The sequence below is a fragment of the Bombyx mori genome, chromosome 12, assembly GCF_030269925.1.
Source record: "Bombyx mori chromosome 12, ASM3026992v2".
In the NCBI taxonomy this organism is placed as follows: Eukaryota; Metazoa; Arthropoda; class Insecta; order Lepidoptera; family Bombycidae; genus Bombyx; species Bombyx mori.
The window spans coordinates 1,475,531-1,496,405 of NC_085118.1; the positions used below are offsets into that span (position 1 = coordinate 1,475,531).

The 20,875-nt window shown below is 38.3% G+C and overlaps 1 protein-coding gene across 1 annotated transcript in view; it reads right to left on the reverse strand.

Moving 5' to 3' along the window:
- Positions 1-250: 250 nt before the first annotated feature.
- Positions 251-20,875, reverse strand: part of SCRB3 (scavenger receptor class B member 3) — a 39,694-nt gene continuing 19,069 nt past the window's right edge. Inside the window, exons 4-11 of the mRNA NM_001171179.1 lie at positions 15,445-15,570; positions 13,250-13,459; positions 8,776-8,984; positions 5,168-5,276; positions 4,214-4,374; positions 1,643-1,747; positions 1,132-1,279; positions 251-435 (exon numbers count right to left, since the gene is read on the reverse strand). Of these exons, the coding sequence (NP_001164650.1) occupies positions 319-435; positions 1,132-1,279; positions 1,643-1,747; positions 4,214-4,374; positions 5,168-5,276; positions 8,776-8,984; positions 13,250-13,459; positions 15,445-15,570 (1,185 nt within the window). The 3' untranslated portion in view covers positions 251-318. The remainder of the gene's footprint in view (positions 436-1,131; positions 1,280-1,642; positions 1,748-4,213; positions 4,375-5,167; positions 5,277-8,775; positions 8,985-13,249; positions 13,460-15,444; positions 15,571-20,875) is intronic.

Genomic DNA, 20,875 nt, shown 5'->3' on the forward strand with positions numbered 1-20,875 from the left:
ACCGAATCAATTTTAATATTTCATTATTTGTTGACGTTAATGGAAGATCTTTGAGGAATTAACGAAATTATCGTTTTTAAATAATCGGCGGCGGCATTTTATTTAGATATTCGTTAAAACTGATAATAAAAATATTCGCTGTCAAACGAAGAATCGATAAATTACTTTAGCAAATATATATCTATCGTCACCCTGTCACATAAATCACAAGTTCTATACAATCGGCTTGATTCGGACAAACCTACGCGAGGGTTGCCAGAATTCGAACCGAAAGTACCTATTAATATTTATATTTAAAATAGTATATTAAATTTTCGATTATTGTTGATTCTCTTGTGACGCACTTTCTTCTATGAGAGGCGTCGTGTCTGATGAATTCAGAAGTCTTCTGATTAGTACGACTACACCTACTAATATGAGGACCACGCCGATTACCTGAAAAATATAATTTGTTATAAATGCGTTGCGCCACCTTGCCTGAGATATACAGTGGAAGAGGCACAGAAGCAGTCATGCACTCCGGTTTGAAGGGCCCATGCCTCAGCGTTGCTAAGCCAAGTAAGCTTCTAAAATGCTGTAAGTCCTTAACAGAGCGAAGCGGTACTCCATGCCTGGACAAAGTCAAGCTTGGCATCGCGTTCCACCTCTAAGTCGAGGCTTCCAAATACCAGTAACTTCCGTTTGACTCCATACAGAAGAAGGACGTTTGGGTTGACGATAACTCCATTCATATTTGGAACCTCTGGGTCTACGGAGGGACTCCAGTTTTATGTGTAGTATCGTATGTTCCACGGGGAAAGTTCTGAGGAATTATTTGAGATGATCACATCATCACCTTTTAGCATTGCACCGCCCGTAATCGGGCCATTATCCACACCACTTAAAGCCACTTTATTGAATCTCCTCTCCGCAGTTTTTCCCAAGCACTACGACATGTCTAGCACTAGCACACTTCATAGGAGATTTGAAGAGAGTCCTCAACGGTAGGCAGCGGTTTGGCTGTGCGCCTAGAATTTCTGATGTCCATGAGCAACCGTGATTGCTCCGTGCCATCCGGTGGGCCTTACGCTAGATTATCTACAATGGCGATAGAAACAAAGTGGGTGTCTTGCATCCCCTCGATCGACTCACGGTGAGGGTGTAGAGCGCGTATGGAGTGTAGTATCGAAGCGCAAGAGCGACTCTGGCCATGTGCGCGTACTCCGGCGTCACCTGCAGCTCTTGCCGGAACCAGAACATCGGCACCATCGTGTCCGGGTCCGGCAACACGTTGTTGATACTGGGGACGGGACGACGCCATGAGTCATCTATTAGTATCTATAGACGATGACCGAGCTTTCCTTTGTTTTTTTTGATAATGCCATCTTGTTGTGTCTTTAAAGCGGTTAGTTGCCCTCAATTAAGAAAAATAGTATTAGTCTTCCGGATATGGCTCCGGATAGCCTGCAGACCGAGAGGGCTGGTAGTCGTGGCGCTGACGACCGCCGGTCCGGCGTCCCGAGGGGGAGGGTGATTCGAAGCTTGGACACAAGACGGACTTGTCACAAGACGTCCTACCACCAGTAAAAGTATAGATATGTTAAAGATTCTCGTGTCACTTAATCACAGAAACAGAGCATTTCCATTCAGGAAACCACAATACCTTATCCCCCAGACATCTCTGATGAGCAGGTTGATCTGCAGCTGCGCGGATACGGCCAGCGGCATCCCGGTGAACATCTCCAGCGCCAGGCTGAACCTGTGCTCCCTGGAACACGCGACCAGCTATAGGGCGCCGTACGGTGCCAGCGAGACGGTAGCTCAGCGGTCGGGGAACCGGGGTAAATTACCCAAAATGCGGTAAAATTAAATTTTGGGGGGTAAAAATGTAACTTTTGTGAGTAAAAAGTATATATTGAAGTGAAACTTCTTTAGAATCTATTCTTTTATTTTCTTTAATTTCTAATTTAAATTTTTTGGTAGTGTGTTCTTTTCAAAATTATCAGGGGTGCTATAATATGGAAGATGCTAAAAAGAAGCGATTTCGTTTTTTTTGTTCTTCGCCATGGGGTAATAACAACTTACACAAAAAAAAATTGGGGTAATAATTAAAAAAGTTCCCCGACCGCTGCGGTAGCTTGTATTTAAAGTGTACACATACCGTTCTCGGCACGTTATACACAATTTGGGGCACTAGTGTTGTCGTAGGAGATGTATGGAAATGGTAGTGCAAGTTAGAGAGGGAAGAGGTCGACCGAAGAAGACATGGATGGAGTGTGTGAATGACGATATGAGACAGAGAGAAATGAGTGTTGAGATGACAGCTGATAGAAGAGAATGGAAGAAAAAAATTAGCTGTGCCGACCCTACCTAGTGGGATAAGGTGGAGAAAAAGAAGAGTGTTGTCGTGAGAAACAGTTTTTTTTAAATGGCTTGCGTATTGCCACTGGCAAAGGTCAGGAAATAGAATAATAAAGGAAAAGAATTTTATTTACCTCGAATAAAAGGATAGGATCAGTAGGTTATAAAAATATCTCTGAATGCGAGAAACAGATAGTCTAGTAGACATTACGAACTAGGGATGTGACACTAATGTCTCTAAAGACGTGGAATATTCCACAATTATAACAGATAACAACAAAACAAATTGGTACCACTTTCCTCGCTGCCTGTTAAATCACTGATGTCACTCAGTCAAACTATTGATGAGTTTTAATGCTATCAATGTTAACAAAAAACAAAAGAGAACCATGACGTATAAAACAAATCTGAACCTTGCGGTGTCGGTCATTACGGTCGAATTTTGTTTGACGGTCGAACACTAGTCAATTTAACACTAAACATACTGCAACAGGTCAAATGACCCATTTTGAGCTTTTGCATTGAAAATGCACGTATCATCTTATTGCTTTTGCACATTTAACTTCATGAATTTTTCTTAATAATTAATCTTATAGCAAACCGACCTGTACGTCGCTCTCGCGGCCGTATGCCCGCTCGCTATACATAGTATCTATGTCCGTCTTTTAACAGAGTGTATAATGGGTTTTTTGGCGGGAACGCGAGGGGTGAAGTTGTGTGATTTTGTCTATTTAGTGTTTCTTCGGGTTTAAATGTGTAATAATGGTGGTTTATTAACTGGTTAATATCTGTAAAAGTGCACAAATGTGGGAAAATAAAACAAAGCCGCTGGACGTAACTTCTCGGGATCCTCCAAAAAGTCCACTGAAAAAGTTTCAGTAAATGACCACCATTTTACTGAGATTAAACTTCATCCCATATCATCTCATCTCATGTCATTTCATTTCGTTTTCATTTCACTTCATACCATATTTCATAATAATCAACTTCATTTAATTTCATAATATAATTTTCATATAAAAAAGTTACATCATTAAAATTAAAATAAGACTTGACCTAAAGGTCTTAGTTACCAGGTCATAAAATCCATTAAAAAGAGTGTATAATCTATGTTCCGGGCGCTTCCGTTTTGAATGTGAATAGCGTGCGCCCGCGTCTGAATGTTATTATAGTTTTAAAACTGAAAATTGTGTGTGTTTAAGAAAGATTAGAATTCGAAATTCGATACTGGTGACTAACCCATAGTTTTATTGAATAAAAATACCCCTGAGATCTATCCCTCACTATAATCTACAATTACTATAATTTTTTATTTGTCTTGTTTTGTTTATTTTGAGTAATACTTGTCGTATACCGTTACCTACCCGCTATGGTAGAAATAGGTACCAGTAAGTGTTGGTATGATTAGTGTTAATATCGCGTGAATGTATGACGATTCGGAGATACCGTCTTCTCGCATTAAAACTGTATAATCTCAAAACATACTAATTTTACAGGAGAGTGTTTTAAAGGTTTAACATGTGATATTTTTAATATTAATCATCTTTGAAACATTTATTTTTTTATTTTTTACCAGTTACTATATCTGTCTTTTAAAGTAATTTTGTTAAAAGTAGAACTACGCTCTTTTGACAGTATTTATGAGAAAAATACTGGTGATGCCAAATGTTTCCGCATATTAACTCAATTTCGAATTAATTTGAATATTTTAGGAAATTGTACATTTAATGCGAAAAGACGATATTAATTCCGAATCTCATTGAGATAGGCATCATCTATGAGCCGCATGCTAATCTGCTTATTGGACGATGAAGCTTAATCATAGCCTCGTCTAACGGAGAGAGAACAGAGTGGGGGCAGCGAGACTACTCACTCCTGCGGGTCCAGACCCTGGATCTTGCTGGGGTAGTACGGGTCCGCGTCCAGGAAGTGCGGCTGGGACACGAAGGCCGGGGCTCCCAGGCGGCACAGGGACACGTTGAGGGCGCCGGGGGGCACGCAGTCCCGGTCCCTAACCTCGTCGCAGTAGCACGCCTGCCGACAACCACCAAACTTTGTCTACCTATCCGCTGATACTAATACCGATATTCGAAATTGTTCAACCAACATTCATTGTTACCGGAGTACAGTGGCGGATTAAAGGTCCAGAGCGCCCTAGGCAATCACTTTATCGGCGCCCCTGTACCGGTCATAAATGGCCATCATAATACTATAAATTTTTACTAGTTGTTTTTGCAATTATGATGACGTTCTATCATCGAACCCTAGACTTGAGTAGACCAGGACATTTAGTTCTTAATAGTCGTTATGTTATTTTCTTTATTTATTTAAAAATTCTGAGCTCGCGCGCCCCTTGTAACTGCACGCCCCTAGGCACGTGCCTAGTTTGCCTTACGGATAATCCGCCTCTGGCATATATTCTGGATAATATATTATAACTGCCACATTTTTTTTATTGCTTAGATGGGTGGACGAGCTCACGGTCCACCTGGTGTTAAGTGGTTACCGGAGCCCATAGACATCTACAACGTAAATGCGTCACCCACCTTGAGATATAAGTTCTAAGATCTCAGTATAGTTACAACGGCTGCCCCACCCTTGAAATCGAAACGCATTACTGCTTCACGGCAGAAATAAGCAGGGCGGTGGTACCTACCCGTGCGGACTCGCAAGAGGTCCTACCACCAGTAAAAAGCGCCAGGCGATTCTACGCTCAGTTGAATACGAAGTCGAGGAGTTTCCAAGCAGTGCTACCCCGCATTCCTCGACAGAACAGTCGGGAAGCGCCATATTGGCATCGAACGCTTTCTTTACACTACCGACTCACCATTGCGGGATATTTGTGTCCGTTGTCGAACAGCGAGTCGTTGGCCGCGTACCGAACGCCCTCTATGTTTTCTATCAGCACGTCTTCCTTCTTGTGCAGTGTCAGGTATCTGTCAGATCGAAAGCTAACACTTCAACGAGAGAAACGTCAAACGCCGGGACAAAGGAGTCGAGCCCAGAGGGTCTCACGTCCTGTCCATCTAAGTTTTTGAAGTGAAACTTCTTTTGTACTTTTTGCCAATTGTACTTTTTTGTGTTTAATGTATCGCACTGCTTATTTGTTTTTTGGTGTACAATAAAGAATACTTTCTCTATCTCTCTCTACTTTAGGCGCGTTTAGAGTAAAATTTAACTCGCGACAGATTCGTTACGGCTAGAGAGAAAAGATATAATTTAGGAAGAGCGAGATTGAGAAGAGATATGAGAGAAGTTATATTTTATTTTTAATGAAGGATTTTAAAAAAAAATTTTAATTTAATATATTCTAAGGAAAGAACACCTAGGAAGTGGGTGTGGCATGCTGACGTAATACAGCAGCGACTTCAGACTGGTCGGAGTTGAAAGGGGGAGTTGAGGGCGCTACTAACATATGGCCTGGTTCACGGCCTCTTTCTGACCTCGGCACCATAGTCTAGTCAACAAGTTCAAAAACGTGTTAAATAGACATAAAGCTCCTAAAAATATGTACGATAACTCATTGGATGCGGAATGATGTCTACAAAAATGTTTTTTAAGGGCTTATTAGCACATAAAAAATTGCGATTGTTATAAACAAAATAAGTTTTAAAAAAAAAAGGAATTTGGTTTTTCCTTAATAATTTCTAAAATAATGATATTTAAGGAATTTTGAATAAAGATCCTGAAAGAGGAGGAAATTTCCAATAAAAAAGTCCCAACTCCCGGAATTCTATCTCTATTATTTATAAAAAAAAATTAACGCTGAAAATAGCGCTCCGCGAGGTCGTTACGGCATAGGCGCGCCGTCTAAAAAGCCGGTATATCACCTAAAATTTTTTTTTTATACTATTAAATAACAATTTAAAAATTTGAATAAATTATGGTGTAATCTAAACACTTGAACGAAAAAAACCTAGGTGAAAAAAAAATTTTACGTCGATTTTTCAAAAATTTACACCATTGTTAATTAACTAACTTTTTTCCAATCTCTGTTTTTATAAATTACGGTATAAAAGTTTCAATAATTCATCTATAAATTTTTCCCTTCGTGGAGCTCTTATCATTTAAGTACTTAATAAAGTAATGCAAAAAAAATTTTTAATCTTTATCATTTTGATAATTATAATTTTTATTAATTAACAAAAAAATAAATTTCTAAAAAATGTTATGAAAAATAGTTTTTTTCCGTAATATCTTAATATTGCTGTTTTTGCATCTACCATAGGTATTAATTAACATTTAAAAAAAAAATTTACGCTATTTGTTAAGAAATTGTTTATAAACAAACACACTATTTTAGGACTTTTTAAAAAAAAAAATTTACCGTCTTATTGTATAGGTGAATAAAGATTTTTTTTTAAAAAAAATTTCTTAAATAAATGTTTTAATTGTTTAAAATCGTTTTTTTCATATTTCAATTGTTTAAATAATTAGTTAAGAAATTATTTTTTTCTTAAAAATCATCATTGACTCTTTTCAGCGGATTAACAAAGAAATACATTTTTTATAAATAATTTCATTGTTTACTAACTTAACAATTTGTTATAAAAAATTAATATTAATCGTTATATTTTTTTTCGAAAACTACAAAAAATTACAAAAACAACCATACATAACAAAATATAGAAAAAAATTTTGTGTTTTTTACAGCATTTTTAGATATTATATGATAATGAAATTACAGCCGTTACATAATTTGTCAAGCTATAAATTGTTATAACTTTTAAACTATAAGAGATACGGTAAAGGACACTCAGGTCATTTTTATAAAGGATTTATTTATCTTTAAAATAAATTCAAAATCGATCCTGTAACTTTTGTTTATCAGTTGTTATAAGCATTTGATAAATAAATGAAAACTGATCGATAGCAGAATGTAAATGAGGTAAGTATAAATTAAATTATTACTTATAGTTTAAAAGTTATAACAATTTATAACTTGACAAATTATGTAACGGCTGTAATTTCATTATCATATAATATCTAAAAATGCTGTAAAAAATACAAATTTTTTTTTCTATATTTTGTTATGTATGGTTGTTTTTGTAATTTTTTGTAGTTTTCGAAAAAAAATATAACGATTAATATTAATTTTTTATAACAAATTGTTAAGTTAATAAACAATGAAATTATTTATAAAAAAATGTATTTCTTTGTTAATCCGCTGAAAAGAGTCAATGATGATTTTTAAGAAAAAAATTATTTCTTAACTAATTATTTAAGCAATTGAAATATGAAAAAAACGATTTTAAACAATTAAAACATTTATTTAAGAAATTTTTTTAAAAAAAAAATCTTTATTCACCTATACAATAAGACGGTAAATTTTTTTTTTTTAAAAGTCCTAAAATAGTGTATTTGTTTATAAACAATTTCTTAACAAATAGCGTAAATTTTTTTTTTAAATGTTAATTAATACCTATGGTAGATGCAAAAACAGCAATATTAAGATATTACGGAAAAAAACTATTTTTCATAACATTTTTTAGAAATTTATTTTTTTGTTAATTAATAAAAATTATAATTATCAAAATGATAAAGATTAAAAATTTTTTTTGCATTACTTTATTAAGTACTTAAATGATAAGAGCTCCACGAAGGGAAAAATTTATAGATGAATTATTGAAACTTTTATACCGTAATTTATAAAAACAGAGATTGGAAAAAAGTTAGTTAATTAACAATGGTGTAAATTTTTGAAAAATCGACGTAAAATTTTTTTTTCACCTAGGTTTTTTTCGTTCAAGTGTTTAGATTACACCATAATTTATTGAAATTTTTAAATTGTTATTTAATAGTATAAAAAAAAAATTTTAGGTGATATACCGGCTTTTTAGACGGCGCGCCTATGCCGTAACGACCTCGCGGAGCGCTATTTTCAGCGTTAATTTTTTTTTATAAATAATAGAGATAGAATTCCGGGAGTTGGGACTTTTTTATTGGAAATTTCCTCCTCTTTCAGGATCTTTATTCAAAATTCCTTAAATATCATTATTTTAGAAATTATTAAGGAAAAACCAAATTCCTTTTTTTTTTAAAACTTATTTTGTTTATAACAATCGCAATTTTTTATGTGCTAATAAGCCCTTAAAAAACATTTTTGTAGACATCATTCCGCATCCAATGAGCTATCGTACATATTTTTAGGAGCTTTATGTCTATTTAACACGTTTTTGAACTTGTTAACTAGACTACCAGGGATAGACGGACGTTGTACATTCGCGTGTCAACTTAGTTACCCACATTTTGTTCTTAGTATTTAAAATCATTAATTGTCGAAAATTGTATTTTGTATCATTCTAATTATATTTTTTTAATATTTTGAGTCGTGATTTCTAATTATATATATATATATATATATATATATATATATATATATATATATATATATATATATATAGATCCCTAAGAAGGTAGATTAGCTCTACTCACGTGCATATGTCGGACGCGAAGACGAACAACTCGGGTTGCCCCAGCTCTGGGGCCCATAGCTCCCCGGTGGACCCCTTCACGTCTCCGCAGTGGTCTCTGAACACGGTCCTGGGGGAGTACTTCCACAGCTCAATGTTGCCGAGCCGCGAGAAGTCCGCCGCTCCCGTGTTCATTATGAACGAACCGTCAAATTCCCTCGAGCCATTGCGCTGAAAATTGAAAAGGTTGTATTGATTTACATACCTATGTATATTTGAGGCCGTCAGCGCAAAAGTGGCCTAAGCTTACCATAGTTATTATGGAGCAATGAGGTTTAAGTTTTCATGAATTTATATCATTTGAGTAGGCAAAAAAACAATATGCGCAAAAATAATGTTTACAAAGCCATGTTATCTGCGGGTGAAACTATGGATAGGCCGGTTTTGCATCAAAATTTATTATATCTATACTAATACCTATAAATACTGAGACAAGGGAAAAAAAATTCTATTGCAAATAACATTTATTACTTTTACAGTGTGTTAGTTTAATACATAAATATAAAACAATTTAAAGTATAAAAAGCTTATTCGAAGTGGTCTCCATTGGCTGCGATACAGTCCTTTAAACGTTGAAGCAGGTTATCAATAGAAGCACGCACTCTTTCCATGGGAAAATTTTTCACTGCCAATCGTACGGATTGTTTTAGGGACTCCAAATTATCATGGCGTTTAGAGCAAGCCGTACTCTCTCAAACTGACCATAAATCATAACCCAGCGGATTAAGATCGGGACTAGACGACGGCCAGTCTTCAGCTCTGATGAAGTCCGAAACGTTCGTTTCCAACCAAGACTGCGTAGACCGAGCTTTGTGACCTGGCGCCGAGTCTTATTGGAAGGACCATTCTTGATTATTGAACATGGTGTTGTTAAGGGGCTTCACTGCCTTCTCAAGAATGGTATCTTGATACACTTGTGCCGATGTTTTGATATCTTTTTCACAAAAATATGGCTCAGTCACTTACAGCTTCCTTACAGTTTTGAGCATAAATACGGTCATTTTGTTTGTTAAAGTGTTACTCAATTGTAAACATTTTCTCATCCGTAAACAAAATTTCTCTATGACCTCCCTTTGCGTACCGCTTCAGTAGTTGTTTCGATTTTACCACCCTAGTCTCTTTTAAATTATCAGTTAAGAAATGACCAGTACGTCTTTTATAGGCTGCAAGTCCTAAGTCATCTTTTAAAATACGCGACATAGTTCTAGGTGCTATCTTCATTTCCCGAGATAAAATCTTTTGCTTTCGGACAGGATTTCTTCGAATTCTTTCCCTTACTGCTTTGACCACCTTTTTCATACGAATACTACGTGGACGGCCAGATCTTTTTCTGTCACAAACAGAGGAGGTCTCATTGCACCTATTAATAGCCCGGTACACAAACATTTTACTAATATCAAGGGTATGGAGAGTTTTAAAAATTGCATTTAGCTCCATACCTACTTTGTGTAATGCTTTGTGTCAGTATTAAGCGGTAGGCAGCGGCTTGGCTCTGCCCCTGGCATAGCTGACGTCCACGAGCGGCGGTAACCACTCACCATCAGGTGGACCGTATGCTCGTCTGTCCAAACGGGCAATAAAACAAAAAAATATCGTAAGTCAAATCAAAGATCTGCCAACAGAGCGGCTCAGGGTTGGCTAGTGAATGAATGCTCTTCTAAGCACTTTGGCGATGCGCCGAGGGTCGTGGGTTCGATTTCCACACACACACAAACGTTTTGTGATAGACAGGTTTGTTTTTTCTTCGTCAGGACGTTTATTATCTATATATGTATGTAAAGATAAACCTTTATCATTTAAAACCTTTAAAACTCTTTACTTTAAAAAAAAAAAAATTTTCCTATATGGATTCACACTCATCTCTCTGCCATTCAGTGATTCAAATTAATATCACAGAGCTGTGGTTTCACGTTGCGTTATCAAAGACTCCGGCAACCGAACACCGACGAACCAGCGCTAACAAAAGAATCTCAACGTTTTTATTCAACAACGGCAAGGAAGCGTTAGAAGTGAGTCATTGCGTCAACGTTACAAGTACGTTCATGACTGGACGTCGGAATGTAAGACTTTCACTCTTGTATAATGATTACTTGGTTGGTTCACAATCCACTCTCGACGTGTGTTCAGCTTAAACATAACCATCGAGGGGAGTCGTATGGTGGGTAGGGCCTTAAAACAACCTTGGGCCCGTGGTCTGCTCCCAAAATCTGGAGATCGTCAAGGCCCAAATAACCCGCGCGCCCCCTAACCACAGAGACCTCGTAGGAGGAACGGGACCACGCCCGAAAAAAAAAAAAAAAAACAAGGCCCTGGCTCCTGAAAACTACTGATCTATAGCACTCCTGAATACTGCTAATCAATATTGTACACCGGTTTTGAACACCGGTCCACTTGCTTCGATCGATACAAATGCAGCGTCTTATCTTTTAGACTATGAGTATGCCTTTAGGAAAGCACAGATAACATACCATAATAATATGCGTATCTCGATAACCAGCGAGCCTGAAAAACCTGCCACTATTGAATTATCTACATATTAATACCTGAAGCAAAAACTTTGTAGCTCTTTTTACGAAAACTGGGCGTACGGAGGAATATGAAATTTCCCAAATTTATAGAAAATATAGAGAAGGAGCGCAGAATGTTAATCTTTTTTTTAAATCTTGCATAAAAAAATACATTAAATCAATAAAAAAAAAAATTACACACACTACTATGTATTTGGCACAACACATATTAATTACACACATTTGTTTTTTGTCAAACTTTTGTTATTGTATAAAGTGGTCAAATTGAGAATAGATTAATATTGTTTGTCTTTAATATTATTTGTCTATATCTACGCCTTCGCTGGGATTATAGAAGTATAATCACAGATATAGAAGTATAATAAAAATAATATATAATTTCTATTAATAAGATTCGAATTAAGGAAATATTAAAGACTAGCTGACCCGGCAGACTTCGTAGTGCCTCAATCGATAAATAAAAGACCTAAACTTTTGTATAAAATAAACTTAAAGCAAACAAAAGGAATCCGTCCGACGGGGGACACATCAAAGGAAAAACAAAATTGTTATTATTTTTATTTAATTCCGAACATTTTCATATTTTAAACCATCTCCGAACTTGCACAAATAATTCAAGACCAAAATTAGCCAAATCAGTCCAGCCTTTTCGAGTTTTAGCAAGACTAACGAACAGCAATTCATTTTTATATAATAATAATAATATAATTTTATAATTTTAACTTATAATTTTACTTATAATTTTAATTAATTATAGTCGAATTCGACTAATGGGGGACCACTACTCAAAACTAAACTTCTAAAAGAACATGTGTCATATCAAATTCAAATTATTTTCCAATACAAATTACCGCCGATTCCAAAGAGAGCCACTATCTCCTCAGAACAAGCGAAAAGGCATCTTTTTCATAGCCAAATTTATGCATTTATTCTTTTTAAAGACACATTAAGCAATTTTACAAACGCGTATACAAAACAGATTTAAATACTTTAAAAAAATGTATGAATCTTTACAAAAGCCAAAGAGCATTATTAGGCCAAAGAGAGATAATTATGATAATGATAAATCATATTTTGTATTAGTCATGCGATGATATCAGTTACAAACAATTTTTTACAAATTAAACAAAAGTTGATTTTGGCACAGAATTAATAATAATGTTAATAATAATCAGAAATGGGAACCAATCACGCACGGACATACTGACCTCAATTTAGAATTCGCTCTGTTATAAGTACTAGAGACTGGCATACATACTTATTTAAGGTAAAATATATACATATATAGATAATATGCACCCAGACAAAGAGCAAACAAACCTGTTAATCACACGAATGTTTACCCGATATGGAAATCGAACTCACGATCCCCGAGAGAGAGCCACTAACCACAGCACCACTGAGTCAGTCATTAATATTAACAGCCCACTGAGTTTCTCGACGGATCTTCTCAGTGGGTCGCGTTTCCGATCCGGTGATAGATTCTGCGAAGCGCTGCTCTTGCTAGGGCCAGTGTTAGCACCACTCTGGTTTGAGCCCCGTGAGCTCACTTACACGTTAGGGCGAAGTTGATATAGCCTCTCAAAGGTATCAGCATAGGTAGGTAAAATAATAATTGACAATGGTGATTAGGCTCCGTGAGCTTAGCTACCCATCCAGGCAAAGATTTAATAGCTTCTTAGACTACCAGCGAATAGGTAGGGAAAAAAGGTGATAGGGCTCCATCGTAAGCTGGCCTATTTTTGCTGGTTTTAATGCGTATTGTCAGACAGCACGGACGGTTACCGCCGTCTAGCCTAAATCTGCCACGAAGCAAACCGGAGACGGATGAGGATATTCATGTTGAGATACTTATAGGACCTGATAAACCCAACGAAATAGAGAAACGGAAATCGAAAATCTACATACCTCATAGAACCATCCGAATTTGTCGTACGGTATATTCAAGGGTAGATCGGGAAACTTTTGGGCCATCTCCAAAACCGGGTCTTCGATGCCTTCGAACAGCCAGGACGAGACGTTCGCCTTCAGGAAGAGGTCGTCGTGGAACATTCGCAGGAAAACGTCAACGGACACCTTGACGACCCTGGGCTGGTGTCTGACAATGTACGCCACAGTCTGAGAACAGAATAACCCATTAATTAATACGTGAAGCAAAAACTTTGTATCCCTTTTTACGAAAATTACGCGGACAGAGGAGTATGAAACTTTCCACACTTATAGAGAATATAGAGAAGAAGTGCACAATGCTAACTTTTTTTTTTAATTATTTAAAAATATACATTAAATCAATAAAGAAAACATTACACACATTACCATGTATTTGACACAACACATTTAAATAAATATATACTCTTTGTTTATTGTCAATTGTCAAACTTTTGTTAGTGTTTAAAGCTTGTGGTCAAATTGAGAATAGATGAATATTGTTTGTCTTTATTATTTATGTATAGTGTAGTTTTGCCGAAATCTGTGATTACATTATATAACTTTTTATTTTTTTATTGCTTAGTTGGGTGGACGAGCTCACAGCCCACCTGGTGTTAAGTGGTTACTGGAGCCCATAGACATCCACAACGTAAGTGCGCCACCCACCTTGAGATATAAGTTCTAAGGTCTCAGTATAGTTACAACGGCTGCCCCACCCTTCAAACCGAAACGCATTACTGCTTCACGGCAGAAATAGGCAGGGCGGTGGTACCCACCCGCGCGGACTCACAAGAGGTCCTACCACCAGTAATTACGCAAATTATAATTTTGCGGGTTTCATTTTTATTACACGATGTTATTCCTTCACCGTGGAAGTCAATACAATAGTATTTGACAATACAACCATAATAATGTTTAAACATAAAATTTCAATTGATTAAAGTCGAATTTCGACTACTGCGGGACCACTAGTAACCCATTAATCGTCGATCAGTCTCGCAGCCCAGAGAAGAATTTTTCCAGAAACGTGTGCTCCTGTAATCTTTCAGTCATAGTATTTTATTATCTTACCGTTTTTCTGTAATAGTTGCCCATCTTATTGATAGAACCTATCTTTGTTACTAAATGTAAAAGTTTGTATATATGGATATCGGTTATTGAATCACGAATAGCTTAACAGATTGTGATGAAAATTCACGTAAAGTGAACACACACACCCACCTGGTGTTAAGGGGTTACCGGAGCCCATAGAGATCTATAACGTAAATGCTGCCACCCACCTTGAGATAAGAGTTCTAAAGTCTCAGTATAGTTACAACAGCTGCCGCACCCTTCAAACCGAAATGCATTACTGCTTCACGACAGAAATAAGCGGGGTGGTGGTACCTATTCGTGCGGACTCGTCTCGTCTCTATACGTCGAAGGCTACAACTGTAATCTTTAATATTAAGACGACTTAAGCAGCTCTTGATTGCGAAAAAAAAAGTTGCAGAAAGCAATGCAAAGCTCTGTATAACATTACATTACATGCTGGCGAAACCGCGGGGCATATGTCTCGATCACCCGCGTCTAATCACAACAAAGTGTCTTGCATCGAATTTTTCCCTACCTATTCGGTGGTAGCCTAAGGGGCTATTCCAGCTCCTCGCGGATGGTTAGGTGAGTTCAGGGGCTCAACCTCAGAGAATTTGGTAATACTAGTCCTAGCAAGAGCAGGGCTTCGCAGAATCTACCACCAAATTGGAATCGCGACCCACTGAGAAGATCCCGAGCGCTATGACATGTCCTTCTTCAAACGAGGCTTGTGGAGAGAATTAAACGGTAGGTAGCGGCTTGGCTCTGTCCCTGGCTTTGTTGAAGTCCATGGACGACGGTAACCACTCACCATCAGGTGGGCTGCTCGTCTGCCTATACGGCAATAAAAAATAAAATAAAAAAAAACCGGCGATAACCTCCGTCAGATTACGATGGGTCGTTATGGCCTAAGCGACCGTTTAAGACCAAAACCCGCCTTGAGATGATCTACTAAACGCTAATTATTAACAAAAAACATACGCCCCGAATTCAGAAACTCCTTTAGTTTTGAAATTAGCTAAATAAACAAAAAAAAGCGTACTTAGAATTATCAGCTACTGTATCATATTTTCAGTTGAATTCTAAGAAGTTAAACTCACCGCTATTATAGGGTTGATGCTGATAATCTCATCCGAAAGACTTCCCTTCGACAAATTCTGGTCGAAGTGCCAAAATCTCTGATTGTAGAATGTGATTGTGCTGTTATCATTCCAAGTCAGGTTCACCTGATAACAAAAATAATGAGCGTTAAATAACATTACATTGATTATCTATGATCTTCACTAATATACCCATATCATCCTTACTAGATTGGATTGGTTCTGAAATCATTCCACCTACCAGGCATACCGTAATTCGTATAGAATAATCCCTTATGTTGCCAGCGAATAGACAATAGACCGAAAAAACAAGATCCTCTGGACACGTGGTCAGTGCCACCAGCCGACTTAATACAAAGTCTGGTGTCGCGGTTATGGTAAATCTAATAAATCACGTGATAAATATTTCAAAGGCAAAAAAATCGGACCACTAGTTTTTCAATTATTACTTTAATACGACTTAATGTGTTATCGTTTTTTTTTTATGCAGTCTCGACCATGACATTTTTATTGTAGCGCTTAAGCCATATCGCAGAATATTCGCATAGCTATTTTTAATGATCAATTTTAATGTAAATTTTAATGAATTTCGAACATAAAATTGAGTTTGTTAATGTACCTAGTCAGGTCATAAATTCTGTCACATGTTTAATTTAAAATAATTGAAACAAGTTTATTCATTATGTAACCATTCATATACCAAAATGAACTTAACAAAACATAGATTCTTATGACCCTAAAGTTTATTCAAAATGACCTCCGTGATTTTGAATACAGGCCTTCAATCTGCGCGGCCAGTCGTCTATCGCAGCACGAACGAGGTCCATGTCAATATCGGCGGCTGCCTTAATCAAGGATGTCTTGAGTGACTCCAAATTGGGATGAGGCTTTGAGCACGCCTTTTCCTCCAAGTGTTGCCATATCTTGTAATCTAACGGATTCAAATCTGGACTGGAGGAGGGCCAGTCTTCGTGCCGGATGAAGTCGATTTCACGCGCCGCCAGCCAGACTTGTGTGCTCTTCGCTCTATGAGCTGGCGCCGAATCTTGTTGGAATACCCAATGCCTGTTATTGAACATGGTATGAGAAACAGGTTCCACAAGGTTCGTCAGGACTGTATTTTGATACACAACTGCATTCGTTTTTACACCTTTCTCACAAAAATGTACCTCTGTTAAGTCCCAATAAGAAACTCCCAACCATACCATGAGCGAGGATGGAAAATGACCTCGTTGGACACGCGGAATACGGTTGCTCGCTTCTTCACTACTGTGTGCGTACACCTTATCATTTTGTTTGTTGTAGCTCTCTTCTACGGTAAAAAATTTTTCATCCGAAAAAAGAATTTCCCGATATTTTTTTCCCGCGTACGGCTTCAACAAAGCGCGGCATCTCTTCAATCTCAGGTCCATAAGACGAGCATTCAAACGATGTCCTGTTTTTCTTCGATATGCCCGAAGCCCTAAGTCTTCATTTAACACCCTTTTTACCGTGGTTCTGCTTAACCCCATCTGAAGGGCCAACAGTTTCTGCTTACGTTTGGGATTTCTTTGAATTCGCGCCTTCACAGCTTTTATCATTGCTGAAGTCCTAACAGACCGAGGGCGACCACTTCTTGACCTGTCATCTACACTAGAGTCTTCATTGTATCGTTTGATGGTACGATAAACGAATCTTTTGGTTGTATTCAAATTTTTCAGTATGTTAAAAGTTTGAATTGGCGCGTAACCGCAACGATGCAACGCAATAACTGCAACACGGTCTTCTTTAAGCGTCCACTCCATATTTAAAAATGAGTAAAATTCTAAAAGTATACATTTTTATTTTCATGAACAATTCAAAATTCGAATTCAATAAACTTTTTTGTGGCCAGCATTCTAAAAGAAAAGTTTTTACTGTGTGACAATACTTATGACCTGACTAGTTATACTGTCGCGAAGCTGTAATGTTTTCCGACTTTATGGGTGACACCATCGATATAACTTATGCTCAATGTAGGTAATGAGTGATGACTGATGACATTGCGATTGCGACATGCGAATTAATATTTTTATCAGCATTCTTTATTACAGCTTTACTTTACATCTGCAGCATGGCGCCTCCTAAAAATCTTAAGTGGATATTTCAGAATTTCATGTAAAAATAACAATCATTTTTAAATGCTAACTTTGCCTGTCTGATATATTATATTATGTTTCTATGTGGGTGCGTGTCAGTTGTTTGAGATCATTCCGTAGCACTGTTGATAATCCATAAAGGGCTATTCTATCTTATCGAGGCATTTAAAAAAGAGGAATAACTCATAAGGAGGCTATCAGAAGGAAATATTGAATCGATATTAGCAAAGAAACTATGCTCTATTCCAGCGGAGGCGCTCGCCGCTGACTATCAGTGGCGGGTTGACCTTCGTGCCCGGGGCATGGCACGTCCCAGCCCCAGTGTGGTCAGAGCGCGGAGGGCCCTATCTCGGCGTTCCGTGCTGGAGTCATGGTCCAGACGGCTGGCCGATCCTTCGGCTGGACGTAGGACCGTCGAGGCGATTCGCCCGGTTCTTGTGAACTGGGTGAATCGTGACAGAGGACGCCTCACTTTCCGGCTCACGCAGGTGCTCACTGGGCATGGTTGCTTCGGTGAGTTCCTGCACCGGATCGGAGCCGAGCCGACGGCAGAGTGCCACCATTGTGGTTGCGACTTGGACACGGCGGAGCACACGCTCGTCGCCTGCCCCGCATGGGAGGGGTGGCGCCGTGTCCTCGTCGCAAAAATAGGAAACGACTTGTCGTTGCCGAGTGTTGTGGCATCGATGCTCGGTGACGACGAGTCGTGGAAGGCGATGCTCGACTTCTGCGAGTGCACCATCTCGCAGAAGGAGGCGGCGGGGCGCGTGAGAGACGCACAGGCCCGCCGCCGTCGAGCGGGGGCCAGGGAGGCGGATCTCGCCCAAGCCCTGGCCCTCTAAGTGTTTCGGGCCTCCCTCACATGTCGGCCTGGGGACCGGCGAAGGGGGCCTAAGAAGACGACGTGCAAGCTGCTCTGCACGCGTGTTATGCATGAGCATCCGGGTGATGGAAGGCCGGCTATCCTCAACCCACGCTGGTTCTGACCCAGCGGGGTATTCCGTAGGATAGACCATTCTAACCGGTGCCATCTAGGCGGGCTTCGGATAGCCTGCCGACCGAGAGGGCTGGTGGTCGTGGCGCCGACGACCGCCAGTCCGGCGTCCCGAGGGGGAGGGTGATGGGAGAGATGTGCTCCGCACTAAACGCTTCACTTTCCCCCCCTTGCCTTTTCATGAGTTTGGTCTCATGCGAGGTTTGGACGTTGGTTGTTGAGAGACAGGAGGTTTTAGTCGGTTCGACTCCGACATGCCCCGCCCTCCATCCCCAGTGAAGGGCGGAAGTCCGGCGACTTCCTCCTGACAAAAAAAAAAAAAAAAGCTCTATTCCAATTACGAAGTCCCATGAGATAGATGTTATTGTGTGCGTGAATTAATTATATAATAATTTAGATTGTGTATTTTTTAAATGATGTTAACGACAATGAACAAAAAATGATTAATTATTTCAAATTATGCGAATCGTGAAGAACTTTCTAAGAAGTGTCAAAAGGGACTTCGTAATTGGAATAGAGTATAGTAAGTACATTTAGAGTTAGACGTACAAGCCATATTCGGATATTCTCTGTCCTTTTCCCGCATAGTTGCAATTAATTATGTGTAATTCGATGCGTAACGTTTTGTTTATAGAATACATAGCAGTACTTCGAAATACAAAAACATCTAACACGAATAAAACTTTTGTGACTTGAATACAATACATCTCATAATAACAATGAAGGTATACACGTTCATTTAATATTCATTCCGCTTTTTCTTATATTTTTCTTGCCTTTGTAGGCAGACGAGCATACGGCCCACCTGCTGGTGAGCGGTTACCGTCGCCCATCGGTCAGTAATGCCAGGGGAAGAGCCAAGCCACTGCCTACTGCTAAGTACTCTCCACAAGCTTCGTTTGATGAAGGAGCGCTCGGGAAACAACGTTGTCTATACTTCTATACTAATATTATAAAGAGGAAAGATTTGTTTGTTTGTATTGAATAGGCTCCGAAACTACTGAACGGATTTGAAAAATTCTTTCACTGTTTGGAAGCTACACTATTCCCGAGTGACATAGGCTATAATCTTTTTTGAAAAAAAGTGAGGGATCGTTACTAAAGCTCCAATAATGTAACCCAAGGTGTAAAAAAATTACCTAAAATATTCTTTACATCGCGTGCTCTGCGAAAACTATTGATGATAGAATAAAATAATGTACTACGACTTTGTAGAACACATTATTATTTACAAAAAGTGTCGCGACAGCATATGTGTAACTATTATAGTTAAGCCGCAATAAGAGTTTTTTTAATTAAAAAAATAAAACAACGTCAAATATCGTTAAAATTTTTGTTAAAAACCCGAGCGAAACCGCTAGTTACGCAATAAAATTTGTCCACAATAATATCGTTCACAAAACACAACAAATTTTGCGTTTTAAATCATGTTTCTTTAGTGATTCGTTATCAATTAAATATACATCAGATAATGCAATTAATGTTATCGCCACGCTTTCTGCAACGCGCCTACATGTTGAATACATATTGAATAATCAGTTTTTTTCCATTAGATGCGGTCTCAGTTTTTACAACACAACGGATGACTCATCCTTCGAACTTAAACTCATTGGTGCTTCACCGCAAAAATAGGCAGGGTGGTGGTACCTACCCGGGCGGACTCACAAGTTGCCCTACCCTAAAAATTTGTAACCGCCTGCGAGATTCGAAAACACCGGCACCGTCTTTTCCTTTAAGCCACGATGACATCCCTGTAGGTATACGACAAAGGGAAGATCTTCCACCGAGCTGGTTAAATATTGGTCGGTAGACCGACGGACCAGATGTTGTTGTTCGGACCTTGTATATATGCGAGCTTCTCTTGAAAATGTCGTAAGCGAGATTCAGGCATTTGTCAAATATCTTGTGTTGTATGGTGATGTATATTTATAACTATATGATGGCTACCGCCACAATCTTGACACTTCTTTTACTACTTTTTGGAAGTGAAACTTCTTTAGAATCGTGAATCGAAACTCGATGAAACGAAATGAAACGAAACGAAAAAATAAGTCGATAGAGACACAAACACATAAATGTATAGGATTCGGCCGGCGAGAGAATGAGATAGAACACATTATACGTGAAGTTAAAATATCAATTCTTGGCGGTTCCCCCAGGGTGAGGCTGCTCCATTGCACTGCGGAGTGGTTGACCCTTGCGATTATTTTTATTTTTTATAAGTTTCACTTCTACCATGTGACACACACACACTTTTTATGGAACTGGACCACCTTTCTGTTTCCATCTTAGTGTCACCAACGGACGATACGTGGGGCGT